A 16,764-nucleotide genomic window follows, 5' to 3' on the forward strand; every position below is an offset into this window, starting at 1 on the left:
AGCTGGCTTCTCCCTCCCGTGGAGCCAAGATGGAGAGGATCTAGAGACCTGAGGTGACTCAGGAGCTAAGCCCTGAGCTATGTGTGCCAAGAGGCTGTGCCGAGACCGAGAACAACATAGGCGGGGGAGGGCAGGGGTGGATCTGGCTTGTGAGGCTCATTTGTAACCCCTGGAGGGTTTTCTTTCCTCCTGCAGATGGTGGAAGAGAGTGAAGAACGGCTCACGGAAGAGCAGATCGAAGCACTCCTCCACACCGTCACAAGCATTCTGCCTGCAGGGCCAGAGGCTGAGCAGAAGAAAAATACCAACGATGACGTGACAATGGATGAAGAGGACCCAGCATAGAAGAACACAGCTAGCCCAAGTGTCTCATGAAGTTGAAAGGCCTAGCAGTCATTTCCCGGATGTTCAGAGGATTGTTTATTTGGTTTTACCCTCTACCCCAACAGGCCTGATTTCATGGTTTAGTTGGGTAAATCTCAAATATAAGTTAAAAAGAAATTCTTGTGTCTCTGGGACAAGAAACATGGGTGAAGATAGGCTGAGGTTGTCGGGGCAGAAAGAGAAGAGGACAGAGTCGAAGAGGACAGTGACTGTGGAACCTCTGTGGTAAAATGTTTCTTCTATGGCCTTTGCCACAGTTGTGGGAAGGTCCCTGTACACAGCTAGTAGAATACTTGTGTTGTCTTTGATGGGCTGTGTCCTAATTAGTTTCATCTGCTTCCCTAGGAACTTCCCAAGCCGGGGCACAGAGTGCTACTGGGGTGAGAGCTGAGTTATGAGAATTTGGTTAGACGTCTAAAACCGCCCAGAGCAGCAGATCGTTGCTTTAGGTTAAAATGAGCCACCGAACTTGGCTCACCTTACAGGAATCTTTTCCTTGAGAACAGCAGAGATAAGAGCCCGGCCATCAGGTCTGAAGGCCCCTTTCTTCTGTTGACGTGGGCTTTGTGTACCAGCTCACTATTTAGTCATAAAGGTTAGGGTACCAGCTCATTCCAGTTGAAAAGAGACTCCAGAATGAGTGACAGTGGCAACAAAAATACAGTGTTGGCTGCCTTTTGGACCATCTTCAGTTCCTGACCTGAGACAGGAGCCCTGGGTAGGCACCTTCTGTTGAGGCCAGGTCGTTTGCACAATGGGCAAATGGTTTGCATTTTGAAAAGGCACAAATACGTAGCTCTTTTCAGGGACAGCATATGAAGAACTAGAGGTTGGTTAATAAGAATTTGAATTTGTTGGCTGTTGCAGGGTTGCATCAGTTTTTGAATTTAAAATATTAGGATAATTACCATGTGAAGAACTTGTAATATTCAGGCTTTGGAGAGTTTAGTAGCTCCAGACATGTGGTTGCCTTAGGTCCTAGGAATACTGCTAAAAATTAATTTCCCACATTTGCTCTCTACCCTATTTGGGGAAGAAAATGCCCATAGACATTAATTTTCCAAATTGGTACTCATTTTGTTGTAAGATTACATAGTTTCCGTGTTGCTGTTAATTGGATTACTTTCTACCCCCTTGCAATTCCCAGGTTATTTCAGCCTCCCTACCACCCCTGCCAGTTGCAATTATGTCAATCGTAACCTTATTATCTAAGGATCAACTGAGATCTGCTTATAGGCAACATTGAAATTAACAAGGCATTTATATTTAAGTCTCTCTTGAGTACTGGGAATTTTACAAGGAGCTGTTGATTTATTTGTCAAGGCATATATGTGCTTATGTCATTGTTGTTTCATTTTAACCTTGAATGTGTTAGATGCTTTTTCTTGATGGATATAGAGCTTAATCTAGTTAATAATAAATTGTTTCCAGGTGACTGCCAACTTTTGATATTTTTATAAATCTTTGAAGAGTTTGTTTTGCCACGTATAGAAAGAAATAAAGTGACTGACTTAAAAGCTAAAATATGTGATTTAAAAAAAAAATTGAATCTATTTAGATCTAAATTCTGTGTTAGATTTCAAGAAAATTTTAAGTTTCTGTATTTGGGACTTGAATTTAGCCTCAGTTTCTGATTAAGCCAGGCAGGCTCTGGGAGACTTAACCTTTATAAGAAACATATTCTGTGTAATATTCCTGTCACATTAATAATCATTTCAGAAATAAAAACTAATTTACCTAAGAAACTTAACGAGGATCACATCTAGGAAGGAGAGCTGGAGAGGCTGGGAAAATTGCTTTTCATTTTATATCCTTCTCTATGGTTTCAGTTTTTGACCATGTGACTGTTTTATTCTTTTCTTTTTTTTTTTTTTTTTTTGGTGAGGAAGATTAGCCCTGAGCTAACATCCAATGCCAGTCCTCCTCTTTTTGCTGCAAAGATTGGCCCTGGGCTAACATCCCTGCCCATCTTCCTCTACTTTATGTGGGACACTGCCACAGCATGGCTTGACAAGTGGTGCATAGGTCTGCACCCGGGATCCAAACCTGTGAACCTCGGGCTGCCGAAGCGGAGCACACGAACTTAACTGCTATACCACCAGGCCGGCCCCTGTTTCATTCTTTAGAAAGAAAAAAAGCCTGTGCATTTGCATGTTGTCTTTGGCCTCTGTGAGAGTTACTGAATGTGTAGTTGACAGTTAAATTATGTCCCAAACGTGGAGGCTGATGTCCAGTCCAGTCACTCCAGAAGAGGCAGCTCTAAGAAGAGCTGGGGCAGGCGTTGTAGCATATGAGGAAGGCGGAACTTTGAGAACTAATTCCAGCATCTGGCCCAGTGACTGTAGCTAGACATATTTTTGGGTCCTCCAGCCTTCCTTTGTTATTCCAGACTTTTGTAGGCTCTCAGTTCACTTTTTTTTAGGGGAAAGCTCTGGTTTTTAACATGGGGACACTTTTTAGTTATCTGTAGGGAAGGTACTATTGAGCTCTTGAAAAATTAAGTTGACTCCCAGTTACAGGTTTACCCAAATATTTTCCTTGCCTCTTTTTGCTTAAAAGTTACAGTATGACCTACTTCCACTTCAGAAGACTTCCCTTTTATTCAGGGCTTGTTCATAAAATAGTGGGTACCATTTCCCTAATCAGTCATTGTGTAACCACACCAGCTCTCAAGAGCTTTGTACCCTAGTGAGAGGTGAGTAAATTAATGCTCCAGTATATTCTTTGTAAAATCATTTTCTCTTCTTGAAACCAACTTAACACCACTCATGCAAATGAATCATTTCTCAGTAAAATTTAAAACAGATCACACAGGGCTGGCCCCGTGGCTTAGCAGTTAGGTGCGTGCGCTCCGCTGCTGGTGGCCTGGGTTCGGATTCCAGATGTGCACCAACGCACCGCTTCTCCATCCACGCTAAGGCCGTGTCCCACATACAACAACTAGAAGGATGTGCAGCTATGACATACAACTATCTAGTGGGGCTTTGGGGGAAATAAATAAATAAAGTTATAAAAAATAAAACAGATCACATACCCTGAAAAGAATCATCAACCTTATTTAATTACACAATGAACAAAGGGGATAAAAGGAAGCAAAACTGCCTAGAGATCCTTTTATATATTTTTTAAATTAGCATATAATTCACATACCGTAAAATTTACCCTTTTAAAATATACCATTCAGTAGTTTTGACTATAGTCACAAAGTTGTGCAACCATCACCATTAGCTAATTCTAGAATATTTTCATCACCCCAGAAAAAAGCCCCATACCCATTAGCGGTCATTTCTCCATTCCCATTTCCCCATAGCTCTTGCCAACCAAAGCCCTTGCTATCATATCTAAGTAGATTGCCCATAATCTACTTTCTACTTTCACTGTGTATTTGCCTATTCTGGACTTTTCATATAAATTGAATCATATAATATGTGACCTTTCGTATCTGACTTCTTTCACTTAGCATAAATATTTTCAAGGTTCAAATATGTTGTACCATTCCCTGTTAGGGATGAACAATATTTCATTGAATGGATATACCACATTTTGTTTGTTCATCAGTTGGTGGACATTTGGATTGTTTCTACTCTTTGGCTCTTATGAGTATGTTCCTTGTGAACATTCATGTACAAATTTTTTGTGACCGTATGTTTTCTCTTCTCTTGCATATACTCAGAAATAGAATTGTTGAATCATATGATAACTCTGTTTTAACTGTTTGATGAACTACCAAACTGTTTTCCATAGTACCTGTACCATTTCGTGTTTCCACCAGCAATGCATGATGGAATCCAATCTGTCTTGTTATTGTCCCTCTTGTTGATTATAGCCATCCTAGTGGTTGTGAAGTGCTATTGTGGTATTGATTTGTATTTCTCTAATAGCTACTGATGTTGAGCATCTTTTCGTGTGTTTATTGGCCATTTGTATATCTTTGGAGAAATTTCTGTTGAAATCCTTGGCACATTTAAAAAAAAATTAGTAGACTTTATTTTTTCAGAGTTTTAAGTTTACAGAGAATTGAGCAGAAAGTACAGACATATATAGCCCTTTGTCATCTCCCCCCCAACCCCCTTGCCGGCACACATACATAGTTTCTCCTATTATTAACATCTTGCATTGGTGTGGTACATTTGTTACAATTGATAAGCCAATATTGATACATTACTACTACTTAAAGTCCATAGTTTATGTTAGGGTTCATTCTTTGTGTCGTACATTAGAAAGTGCAGTGATACATACAGAGACTGGGATGTGTCCACCTTTGCGTTATCATCAGAATATTTTCAACACCCTAAAAATACCCTGTGCTTCACCTATTCCTCTTTCCCTCCCTTCCTCCAAATTCCTGGCAACCACTCATCTTTTTACTGTTTGCATAGTTTTGCCTTTTTCAGAATGTCGTATAGTTGGAATCATACAGTAAGTAGCCTTTTCAGATTGGATTTTTCACTTAGCTGTATGCTTTTAAGGTTACTCCATGTCATTTCCTGGCATGATAGCTCATTTCTTTTTAGTATTGAATAATATTCCATTGTCTGAATGTACCAGTTTGTTTATCCATTCACTTATTGAAGGACATTTTAGTTACTTCCAAGTTTTGGCAGTTATCAAAAAAAGTTGCCATAAACATTTATGTGCAGGTTTGTGTGGACAGAAGTTTTCAGCTCATTTGGGTAAATACCAAGGAGTGTGATAGCTTGATCATATGGTAAGAGTATGTTTAGTTTTGTAAGAAACTGCCAAACTGTCTTCCAAAGTGGCTGTACCATTTTGCAACCAGTCAATGAGAATTCCTTTTGTTCTATATCCTCACCAGAATTTGGTGGTGTCATTGTTTTGGTACTCTAATAGGTAGGTAGTGGTATTACACTGTTGCTTTAATTCCCTAAGGCTGTACGATTTTCAGTATCTTGCTTCATATGCTTATTTTCCATCTCTATATGTTTTTTGATGAGGTGTCCAGATCTCTTGCCCATTTTTTAATTAGGTTGTTTGTTTTCTTTTTTGTTGGGATTTAAGAGGTTTTTAAAGTATATTTTGGATACCAGTCCTTTATCAGATATGTGTTTTGCAAATATTTTTTCCCAGTCTGTGGCTTGTCTTTTCATTATCTTAGCAGTGTCTTTTGTAGTGCAGAAGTTTTTAATTTTAATGAAGTCCAACCTATCCACTTTTTCTTTGATGGATCATGCTTTTGGTTTACCTAAAAAGTCATAATGAAGCCCAAGGTCACCTAGATTTTCTCGTATGTTATCTTTTGGAGTTTTATAGTTTTGCATTTTACGTTTAGGTCTATGACTGATTTTGAGTTAATTTTTGCAAAAGGTACAAGGTCTGTGTCTACATTCTTTTTTTATTTTGTGAGGAAGATGAGCCCTGAGCTAACATCCATGCCAATCCTCCCCTTTTTGCTGAGGAAGACTGGCTCTGAGCTAACATCTATTGCCAATCCTCCTCCTTTTTTTCCCCCAAAGCCCCAGTAGATAGTTGTATGTCATAGTTGCACATCCTTCTAGTTGCTGTATGTGGGATGCCGCCTCAGCATGGCCAGACAAGTGGTGCGTCGGTGCGTGCCCGGGATCCGAACCCGGGCCGCCAGTAGCGGAGCGCACGCACTTAACCGCTAAGCCACAGGGCCGGCCCCACTACATTCATTCTTTTACTTGTGAATATCCAGTTGCTCCAGCACCACCATTTCTTGAAAAGACTATCCTTTCTCCATTCAGTTGCTTTTGCTCCTTTGTCAAAGATCAGTTGACTAACTTTGTGTAGGTCTATTTTGGGGGTCTGTTCTGTTCCATTGATCTATTTGTGTATTCCTTCATGAGTATCACACTGTCTTGAGTATTGTAGCTTTGTATTAAGTCTTGAAGTCATGTAGTATCAGTCCTCCAGCTTTGTTCTTCTTTGCCCGTTTTTAATTGAGTTGTCTTTATTGTTGAATTGCAAGATTTCTTTATCTATTCTGGATACTAGATCCTTAGCAGATGTATGATATACAATTATTTTCTCTCATCTTCGGAGTTGTGTTTTCACTTTCTTCACGGTGTCCTTTGAAGCACATAAGTTTTTAGTTTTTTTTTTTTTGTAAGGAAGATCAGCCCTGAGCTAACATCCGTGCTAATCCTCCTCTTTTTTGCTGAGGAAGACCGGCTCTGAGCTAACATCTATTGCCAATCCTCCTCCTTTTTTTTCCCCCAAAGCCCCAGTAGATAGTTGTATGTCATAGTTGCACATCCTTCTAGTTGCTTTGTGTGGGACGCGGCCTCAGCATGGCCGGAGAAGTGGTGCGTCGGTGCGCACCTGGGATCCGAACCCCGGCTGCCGGTAGCGGAGCACGTGCACTTAACCGCTAAGCCACCAGGCCAGCCCATAAGTTTTTTTTTTTTTTTTTTTTTTTTTAATTTTTTGTTTATTGCAGTAACATTGGTTTATAACATTGTAAAAATTTCAGGTGTACATCATTGTAAAAAATATGGAACGCTTCACGAATTTGCGTGTCATCCTTGCGCAGGGGCCATGCTAATCTTCTCTGTATCGTTCCAATTTTAGGATATGTGCTGCCGAAGCGAGCACCAGCCCATAAGTTTTTAATTTTGATGAAGTCCAGTGTATCTATTTTTCCTTTGGTTGCTCCTGTTTTTGGTATCATATCTAAGAATCTACTACCTAAGCTAAGGTGACGAATATTTACTCCTATATAACTTCTAAAAATTCTGTACATTTAGGTCTTTTGAGTTAACTTTTGAGTTAACTTTTGTATATGGTGTGAGGAAGGAGTCCAACTTCATTCTTTTGCATGTGGATATCCATTTGTCCTAGCACCATTTGTAGAAAGCTATTTTCCCCCAAGTATTCTGTCCCTGAAAAGAAGGTGACTAAGTTTCATCATTCAGGTCCTGTGGACTCCTGAGTTATCTGTCATCTTGGTCTCTTATTAAATATGATAATCTACATCAGCCTCTAGCCCCTTTAGACCTCACTGTATTGTTTAAAGCAAACTTTTCAGTAAAGGGCCAGGTAATATTTTAGGTTTTGCAGGTCATAAGGTTACTGTCACAACTACTTAATTCTGTTACAGCACAAAAACAGCCATGGATGGTACATAAGTAAATGAGCGTGACTGTGTTCCAGTAAAAATCAGGGAGCAGGCTGTAATTTGCTGACCCCCTCATTTACATGGTTCTATAGCAGGGAGCAGAGGGTTCCCTGTCCACTAATAACCTTCCTCATGAGGTCCTCAGTGTGGCTTACTTTTCTGCAGGACTCTTTTCATGGATGCTTCAAGAGCTGGCATGCCCAATCCTGGTGGAGATTCTACCTATTAGCATGATGCAGAAGTCTCCTGGAGTGTGTTTAGTCTTGACTGCCTTACCTACCACACAGTATGAGGCTGCATTGAGGATTCTATGTTCAGTCATAACCACTATAATCTTGGGTGTCTTGTTCAACAAAGGTTTATTGAGCACACAGTATTTGTCAGGCTTGGTACTATATACTGGGGCCACAAAGTCAAACCTTAAGTTGCTTATGGCCTGCAAGATAAGACAGGTTAATTAATGACTCTACTGTTTCCTCTCTGATCTATTGTGTGCCCTGCTTGTACTTTATATCCCTAAAATACTTTTTCTTTACGTCATATCTTCAGCTCAGAAACCAAAAGTCTTCCTACGGCATCGAGAATAAAAATTCTGTAGTTATATCAGCTAAATGGAGAGCTGGGAAGCTCCAAGCTCTTGTTCCTCCACAGAAACATTGAAAACAACCAAACCTAGCTGAAGTGAGCTTGTGGGAGTTCTGGAAAACAGTCGAAGGTCTACAGTAACCAAGTGAACAGCCAATCAAGAAAAAACTACATTCAAAATGGGAAAAAAATTCATGGAATTTTTGTTCACCCTTGTTCCCCCCACCTGCATGCACTCTTGGTCTGGAGGAATTAGCAGCCAATTTCCTAGTGCCCTCCCTCAAACTAGAGGGAGCAGAGCAAACATTATTTGCTATGTTCTAACTTGTCTGGGGGCTGCCTGAAGGACTAGTTTCTGTTTCCTCTAATTGGACCTCTGCAGGAAAAACTCAGTAGAAAGTGGCAGGAACTGCTCATAAAATCTATAAGGAGACTAAAAGCTGTAGACAGCTGGGGCAAGACATTATGGGTGGAGGGAGACATACAATAGACCATCTAAAGCTTCAAGGAGAAACTGGAGTGAAACTCTGGGAAATTAAGACATGTAAAAGCAGAGAACATAGAGGGAAATCAAAAACAGTATGCAGATCCAGGTGAGCTACATGCTAAGAAAACACCTGAACACTTAGCTTTCTACTTTGGCTGATCCCAAGGCTCAGAACATATCCTACTAATTAGTAAAAGATTTCACTGGCACAGACCCAGTCTGCAAAGACTGGGAGAAGTGGCTGTTCTTTCAACTGCCCAATTTTTGACCAAAAAAATCACAAAGAGCAGGATAACCTGGCCCATTCAAAGGAAGAAAATGAAGTGACAGGAATCTTCCCTGAAGAAACATAGGCATCAGACTTACTAGATAGACTTTAAACAGCTCTCTGAAATATGCTCAAAGAGTTAAAGGAAAATGGACAAAGAACTAAAGGAAACCAGGAAAATGATATATGACTAAAATGAGAATAGTAATAAAGAGATAGACCCAAACAGAAATTCTGGAGCTGAAAGATACAATAACTTAATTGAAAATCTTACTATGAGGGTTCAACAGTGGATTTGAGCAGGCAGAAGAAAGAATCAGCAAACTTGAAGGTAGTGCATTTGAAATTACCTTGTCTGAGGAGCAAAAAGAGAAAAGAATGAAGAAGAACAAACAGATCCTAAGGGGCTTATGGCACACCATCAAGAGGACTAATATATGTGTATGGGAGTACCAGAAGAAGAAAGAGAGAAAAAGGAAGAGATTATTTGAAGAAATAATGGCCAAAAACTACCCGAATTTGATGAAAGACATGAATCTACAAATCAAAGAAGTTTAAACTCCAAGTAAGATAAACCCAGAAAGACCCATGCCATTATACTCAAACTATAAAAAGACAAAGACAGAATCTTGAAAGCAAGAGAAAGGTGACTTGTCACATGCAAGGTATCCTCAAGATTCTCAGCTGATTTTTCAGCCGAAACCTTGGAGGCCAGAAGGGAGTGGGATGATGTATTTAAAGTGCTGGAAGAAAAATACTTTCAATTGAGACCCCGATATCTGGCAAAACTGTCCTTCAAAAATGAGAGAGAATCACCTCACACCCATTAGGAGGCTACTATAAAACAAAACAAAACAGAAAATAACAAATGTTGGGGAGGATGTGGAGAAATTGGGACCCTTGTGCACTGTTGATGGGACTGTAAAATGGTGTAGCATATAGAAAACAGTGTGGCAGGTCCTCAAAAAATTAAAGAATTACCATATGATCCAGCAATTCCACTTCTGGGTATATATCCAAAGAATTGAAAGCAGGGTCTCAAAGACATATTTGTGCACCCACGTTTAATAGTAGCATTATTTACGATACCCAAAATGTGGAAGGAAACCAAGTGTCCATTGACAGATTTGTGGATGAAAAAAATATGGTATATACATACACTGGAATATTATTCAGCCTTAAAAAGGAAGGAAATTCTAGGGGCTGGCCTGGTGGCATAGTGGTTAATTTCAGCGCATTCTGCTTCAGCAGCCTGGGGTTCCTGGGTTTGGATCCTGGATGTGGACCTAACACCACTCATCAAGCCATGCTGTGGCAGTGACCCACATGCAAAATAGTGGGAGAGAGCCATGGATATTAGCTCAGGGCCAGTCTTCCTAAGGCAAAAACAGGAGGGTTGGCAACAGATGTTAGCTCAGGGCCAATCTTCCTCACCAAAATAAGAAAAAAACAAGGAAGGAAAATCTGACACATGCTACAACATAGATGAACGTTGTGGGTATTATGCTAAGAGAAATAAACCGGTCATGGAAGGACAAACACTGTATGATTCTGCTTATATCTGCTTATATGAGATACCTAGAATACAGTCAAATTCATAAAGACAAAAGTAGAATGGTGGATGCCAGGGACTGGGTGGAGGGGATAATGGGTTGTTTAATGGATATAGAGTTTCAGTTTCACAAAATGAAAAGAGATCTGGAGATTGGTTGTACAACTATGTGAATGTATTTAACACTAGTGAAAACTACAAAATGTTGCTGAAAGAAATTAAAGAAGATACAAATAAATGGAAAGACATCCCATGTTCATGGATTGGAAGATTTAATATTGTTAAGATGTCAATACTACCCTAAGTGATCTACAGGTTGAATGCAATGCCTGTCAAAATCCCATTGACATTTTTAGCAGAAATAGAAAAATCCGTCCTAAAAGTCATATGGAATCCCAAGGGACCTCAAATGCCAAAACAATCCTGAAAAAGAAGAACAAAGTTGGAAGTCGCACACTTTCTGATTTCAAAACTTACTACAATGCTACAGTAATCAAAACAGTGTTGTACTGGCACAAATATAGAGACCAAGAGAATTGAATAGAGGGCCCAGAAATAAACTGTCATATTTATAGTCAATTGATTTTCAACAAGGATGTCAAGATCATTCAACGGGGAAAGACAGTCTTCAACAAATGGTGCTGGGAAAACTGGATATCCACATGCAAAAGAATGAAGGTGAATCCTTACCTTACATTATATACAAAAATTAAAAGACCTAAATGTAAGAGCTAAAACTGTACTCTTAGAAGAAAACATAGGGAAAAAGCTACATGACACTGGATTTGGCAATGATTTTTTCGATGGGCACAGGCAACAAAAAAAAAATAGATAAATTGGTCATCATCAAAATTTAAAACTCATGCACCAAAAGACACTACCAAGAGAGTGAAAAGGCAACCCACAGAATGGGAGAAAATATTTGCAAATCATACATCTGATAAGCAATTAATATGTAGCACATATAAAGAACTCCTACAACTCAACAAGAAAAAAACCCAACAACTTAATTCAAAAATGAGCAAAGGACTTTGAATAGACATTTCTCCAAAGAAGATATACAAATGTTCCATAAGCTTGTGAAAAGATGTTGAGCATCACTAGTCATTAGGGAAATGCAAATCAATACCATTATGAGATCCATACCCATTAGGATAGCTATTATAAAATAAAACAGAAAATAACAAGTATTGGTGAGGATGCGGAGAAATTAGAATCTTTGTGCATTGCTTGTGAGAATGTAAAATGGTGCATTTGCTGTAGAAAACAGTATGGTAGATCCTCAAAAAGATAAACATACAGTTATCATATGATCTAGCAATTCCACTTCTGGGTATATACCCCCAAAGAATTGAAAGCAGGAACTTGAACAGATATTTGTATACCCATGTTCATAGCCATATTATTTGCACTAACTAAAAGCTAGAAACAATCCAAATGTCCATTGATCGATGAATGGATAAACAAAATGTGGTATATATACAGAATGGAATATTATTCAGCCTTAAAAAGAATGAAATTCTGACAGATACTACATGATTAAACCTTGAAGATATGCTAAGTGAAATAAGCCAGACACAAAAGGACAAATGTTGTATGATTCCACTTATGTGAGAGACCTAGAATAGTCAAATTCATAGAGGCAAAAAGTAGAACGGTGGGTGCCAGGGGCTGGGCAGAGAGGGAATGGGGAGTTACTGTTTCATGGGTACAGAATTCCAGTTGGGGAAGATGAAAGAGTTCTAGAGATGATGGTGGTAATGGTTACACAATAATGTAAATATACTTAATGCCACTGAACTGTGTATGTAAAGATGGTTTAAAAGGTAAATTATGTTATGTATATTTTACCTCAATAGAAAAATTTTTCAGAAAACCAGAGTATGGAAAGCAGAAGGAGCAGATATGTTAACCAGGAATATTGGTGTGGTTAAATAAATTGAGCACCACTTTGGCTCTGAGCCTTCTGGAACCAAAAGAAAAGAGTACTTCTTAACACAATGTTGAGAATGTGTTGATTGGTTCCAAGGGTTTAGGGGAAACTATTGCATTGGTTTAAATTGTGGCAGCTGAAATTCTGAACTGCATACATACATAATTAGATCATGACAGTAGCAAGTTAAATATTGAATATGAAAACATATAGACATTCAGAAATTATGATTTTTTGGTTAATAGAGGAAATAAGGATTTTAGAAAGCAGTATGTATTTACAGTCTTCACTTTCCATACTATAGATTAGTGATTTTTACACTATTCTATTCAACCCTTGAGTTACTAAGAGAGAACTTTAGAAGCCAACTCATGGGTCTCAAGGACAAAAAAAAGGGTAGGGCTATAGCCAAGCATTCCAATACAATCAGACCAATCATGCTTCAGAATTTCTTCAAAACAGGGTCCATTGCTTTGCGTGTACTTTGATTGGTTTTGGTTTTTTTTTAATTTTTTTCAGTTTTTTTAAATTGAGGTAACATTGGTTTACATTATACAAATTTCAGGTGTATATCTTTATATTTCGATTTCTCTGTAGATTACATCATGTTCATCACCCAAAGACTAATTACCATCCATCACCATACATATATGCCTAGACACTCTTTTTGCCCCCCTCTCTCCCCTTCCCCTCTGGTGACCACCAGTCTAATCTCTGCATCTATGTGTTTGTTTGTTGTTGTTGTTGTTGTTTTTATCTTCTTTTTTTTTTTAGATTTTTATTTTTATTTTATTTATTTTTCCCCCCAAAGCCCCAGTAGATAGTTGTATGTCATAGCTGCACATCCTTCTAGTTGCTGTATGTGGGACTCGGCCTCAGGATGGATGGAGAAGTGGTGCCTCGGTGCGCGCCCGGGATCCGAACCCGGGCCACCAGCATCAGAGCGCGTGCACTTAACCACCAAGCCACGGGGCCGGCCCCATGTTTTTATCTTCTATTTATGAGTGAGATCATACAGTATTTGACTTTCTCCCTCTGACTTATTTCACTTAGCATAATACCCTCAAGGTCCATCCATGTTATCGCAGATGACAAGGTTTCAACCTTTTTATGGCTCAGTAGTATTCCACTGTGTATATATACCACATCTTTATCCATTCATCCGTTGATGGGCACTTACGGTGTTTCCAAATCTTGGCTATTGTGAATAATGCCACAATGAACATAGGGGTGTATCTTTATGCATTCATGTTTTCATGTTATTTGGGTAAATACCCAGCAGTGGAATAGCTGGATCATATGGTAGTTCTATTCTTAATTTTTTAAGGAATCTCCATACTGTTTTCCATAGTGGCTGCACCAGTTTTCATTCCCACCAGCAGTGTATGAGAATTCCCTTTTCTCCACGTCCTCTCCAACACTTGTTATTTCTTGTCTTGTTAATTATAGCCATTCTGACAGACATGAAGTGATATCTCATTGTAGTTTTGATTTGCATTTCTCTAATAATTAGTGACGTTGAACATCTTTTCATGTGCCTGTTGGCCATCTGTATGTCTTCTTTGGAAAAATGTCTGTTCAGATCTTTTGCACATTTTTTAGTTGGGTTGTTTGATTTTTTATTGTGGAGATATATCTGTTCTTTATATATTTTGGATATTAACCTCTTATCAGATATATGGTTGGCAAATAAATATCTTCTCCCAATTGTTAGGTTGTCTTTTCATTTTGTTGATGGTTTCCTTTGCTGTGCAGAAGTTTTTTAGTTTGATGTAGTTCCATTTGTTTATTTTTTCTGTTGTTTCCCTTGCCTGGTCAGACATGGTACTTGAAAATATGCTGCTAAGACCGATATTGAAGAGCATACTGCCTATGTTTTCTTCTAGAAGTTTTATGGTTTCAGATCTTACATTCAAGTCTTTAATCCATTTTGAGTTAATTTTTGTGTATGGTGTAAGATAATGGTCTACTTTCATTCTTTTGCATGTGGCCCTCCAGTTTTCCCAACACCATTTATTGAAGAGACTTTCCTTTCTCCATTGTATGTTTTTGGCTCTCTTGTGGAAAACCAGCTGTTCGTAGATGTGTGGGTTTATTTCTGGGCTCTCGATTCGGTTCTGTTGATCTGTGTGTCTGTTTTTGTGCCAGTACCATGCTGTTTTGATTACTATAGCTTTACAGTATATTTTGAAATCAGGGAGTGTGATACCTCCAGCCTTGTTTTTTTTTTCCTCAGGATTCCTTTGGCTATTCAGGGTCTTTTGTTATTCCATATAAATTTTAGGATTGCAAACCTGACCTAGTCTGGGAGAATCAGGGAAGGTTCTATGAGAAAGTAATGTTTGGACTTGAAGGATGAGTAAAAGTTAGAGTAGGAAAAAACATTGCTTGAAGATATTTTTGTGTTTTTCCTTCTCTATGCTTTTGTGTATACTGTGCCATCTGCTTTTACTACACACCTTCTTCAAGTATCCAAATTCTAACTCAAGATTTGGCTCGTATCCTCCTTTCTTCAGAAAGCCCTTCCTGATCATCTTATGCTGCAGTATTCTCTCCTCGCTATAAACTGGACAAGTTTGTTTGTTACTAGCTATAAGCTATGCACAGCCTTGTGATGTTTTTGCGATTCTCACCTTGCCCTGTTACATAAATCTAGAAGTCACTCTTGATTCCAGCCTCCATTCCAATCCATTAGCGTATCACTTCTGTTTTATTTCCATGCAGAGTTTTCTGGGAAAGCAATGATTAGAGGACTTGGTTTGAATAATCGTAACCTTTTTTACTATAAAATAAAACATAGATACCCCCCCCCAAATCATGTCAATTATAAGGAGATGGATTACAAAAAGAATTTACAATTATTATTTATAGCTTATAAATTCTAAAGAAGTTATAAATTCTATAACTACCACTCAGGTCAAGAAATAGAACTTTACCAGCCACTCCAGAAACTCCTTTTGCAAATATTTGCCCTGTACCAAATACAATCGCTTCCCTCCTGCTTAAAGTATCCACAATCCAGACCTTTATGGTAACCACTTCTTCAGCTTTCTTTATGGTTTTATTACCCAAGTGTGCATCACTTACCACGATAGTTTTCTCTTGCACTTTTGTTATTTTTTTAACTCGTCTTTTATCTTCAAATCACTCTTTCTTTTTCTTACAATTTCACAATGAAGATCCCAGGCTGTTTGACCAGTAGAGTTTCCCACAGTCCTGGATTTTGCTGATGGCATACTCATGGTGCAGTTCAACTTGTTCCTCTGTCTTATGTTTTTCCTGCAATTTAGCAACTGTATCCAGAGGGTTGGTCAGATTCAAGTTTGACCTTTTTGGCAAGACTACAGGTGGTACTGTGTTCTTTCATCAAAAAACACATAATGTTTGTATTATGTCTGTTTGTCATATTAACAGCTGTTGATGCTGAGTGTCTGGATCCATTAATTCATTGGGGGTTGCAAAATGGTGATATTCTAATTCTATCATTTCTTCTTTACTTATTAGATGGAATATTTTTGTAATATGTTTCTCCTCATCTGCTATTTGGTTACCTTTGTTGGGGAAACATAATTAAAAATAAGATCTTCTACCAACAGAGAAATTTTTCTCCACAAAATATAGGAAAGAAAGAAAACAGTTTTATTATTGAAAAAGCATTAAACCAGATAGCAATGCACATTATAGCAAGCCACTAAGGAGATTGCAAAGAGAAATAAGTCACCCTTTTATTTGTTGCTTTTGCTGTCAAGTCGATTTCAACTCCAAGCAACCCTGTGCACCGCAGAGCAGAACCCTGCCCAGTCTTTTTGTGCCATCCTCTCACCCTCCGGTGCTATGCCAGACACTCCACTGCTATTCATAGGGTTTTCAGGGCCAATTGTTTTGGAAGTGGGTGGCCAGCCCCCTTTTCCTACTCTCTCTTAGTCTGGAAGCTCCACTGAGCCCTGTCCACCATTTGAATTACTGGTGGCATTGCTTTCAGCATCACAGCAACACACAGCCACCACAGTATGATAACGAATAGATGGGTGGTGTGGTTCCCTGGCTGAGAAATGATCCCAGGCCGCAGTGATGAGAGAACTGAATCTTAACCACTAGACCACCAGCACCCTTTTATATAGCTAGGAAAATACAATCCATTACATACATATTAATTATCTTTAGCAAAGAAAAAATAAAACTTCTATCTTTATAACAAGCGGGATGTTACATCATGGAGCCAAGTGCCTAGGCTTAAACTCCCACAGAGTAAGGTAACAGGGTGCCATCCTCCTTGAAGTTCACATTTCAATGAGATGGCCCTCACGCCTCCAAGGAAGGCATTCCTGACATGAAAAGCTGGCAAGAGATCTATTTAACTTTTTAAAAGTTTTACATATCTCTCAAAGAGACAGAGAAAGCATTTATAATTTCAAGTTTTCTAAAGGAAATGCTGAAAAGAAGGAAGGAGGAGAAG

General features: G+C 38.8%; 1 protein-coding gene and 1 non-coding gene across 6 annotated transcripts in view; one reads left to right on the forward strand and one right to left on the reverse strand.

Moving 5' to 3' along the window:
- The window catches only part of CRCP (CGRP receptor component), a 55,909-nt gene extending 54,001 nt beyond the window's left edge, over positions 1-1,908 (forward strand). For all 5 annotated transcript variants that reach the window (XM_014794613.2, XM_087417397.1, XM_087417398.1 and 2 more), the window contains one exon: positions 196-1,908. In XM_014794613.2, the coding sequence (XP_014650099.1) occupies positions 196-345 (150 nt within the window). In that variant the 3' untranslated portion in view covers positions 346-1,908. The remainder of the gene's footprint in view (positions 1-195) is intronic.
- Positions 1,909-6,853: 4,945 nt separating this feature from the next.
- On the reverse strand, positions 6,854-6,960 carry LOC147913641 (U6 spliceosomal RNA). Its single transcript, XR_015548640.1, has one exon. It is a non-coding gene; the product is annotated as a U6 spliceosomal RNA (small nuclear RNA).
- Between the last annotated feature and the right edge of the window lie 9,804 nt (positions 6,961-16,764).

This window comes from Ceratotherium simum, chromosome 26 (assembly GCF_057802395.1).
Source record: "Ceratotherium simum simum isolate JZ-2026a chromosome 26, ASM5780239v1, whole genome shotgun sequence".
Taxonomy (NCBI): Eukaryota; Metazoa; Chordata; class Mammalia; order Perissodactyla; family Rhinocerotidae; genus Ceratotherium; species Ceratotherium simum.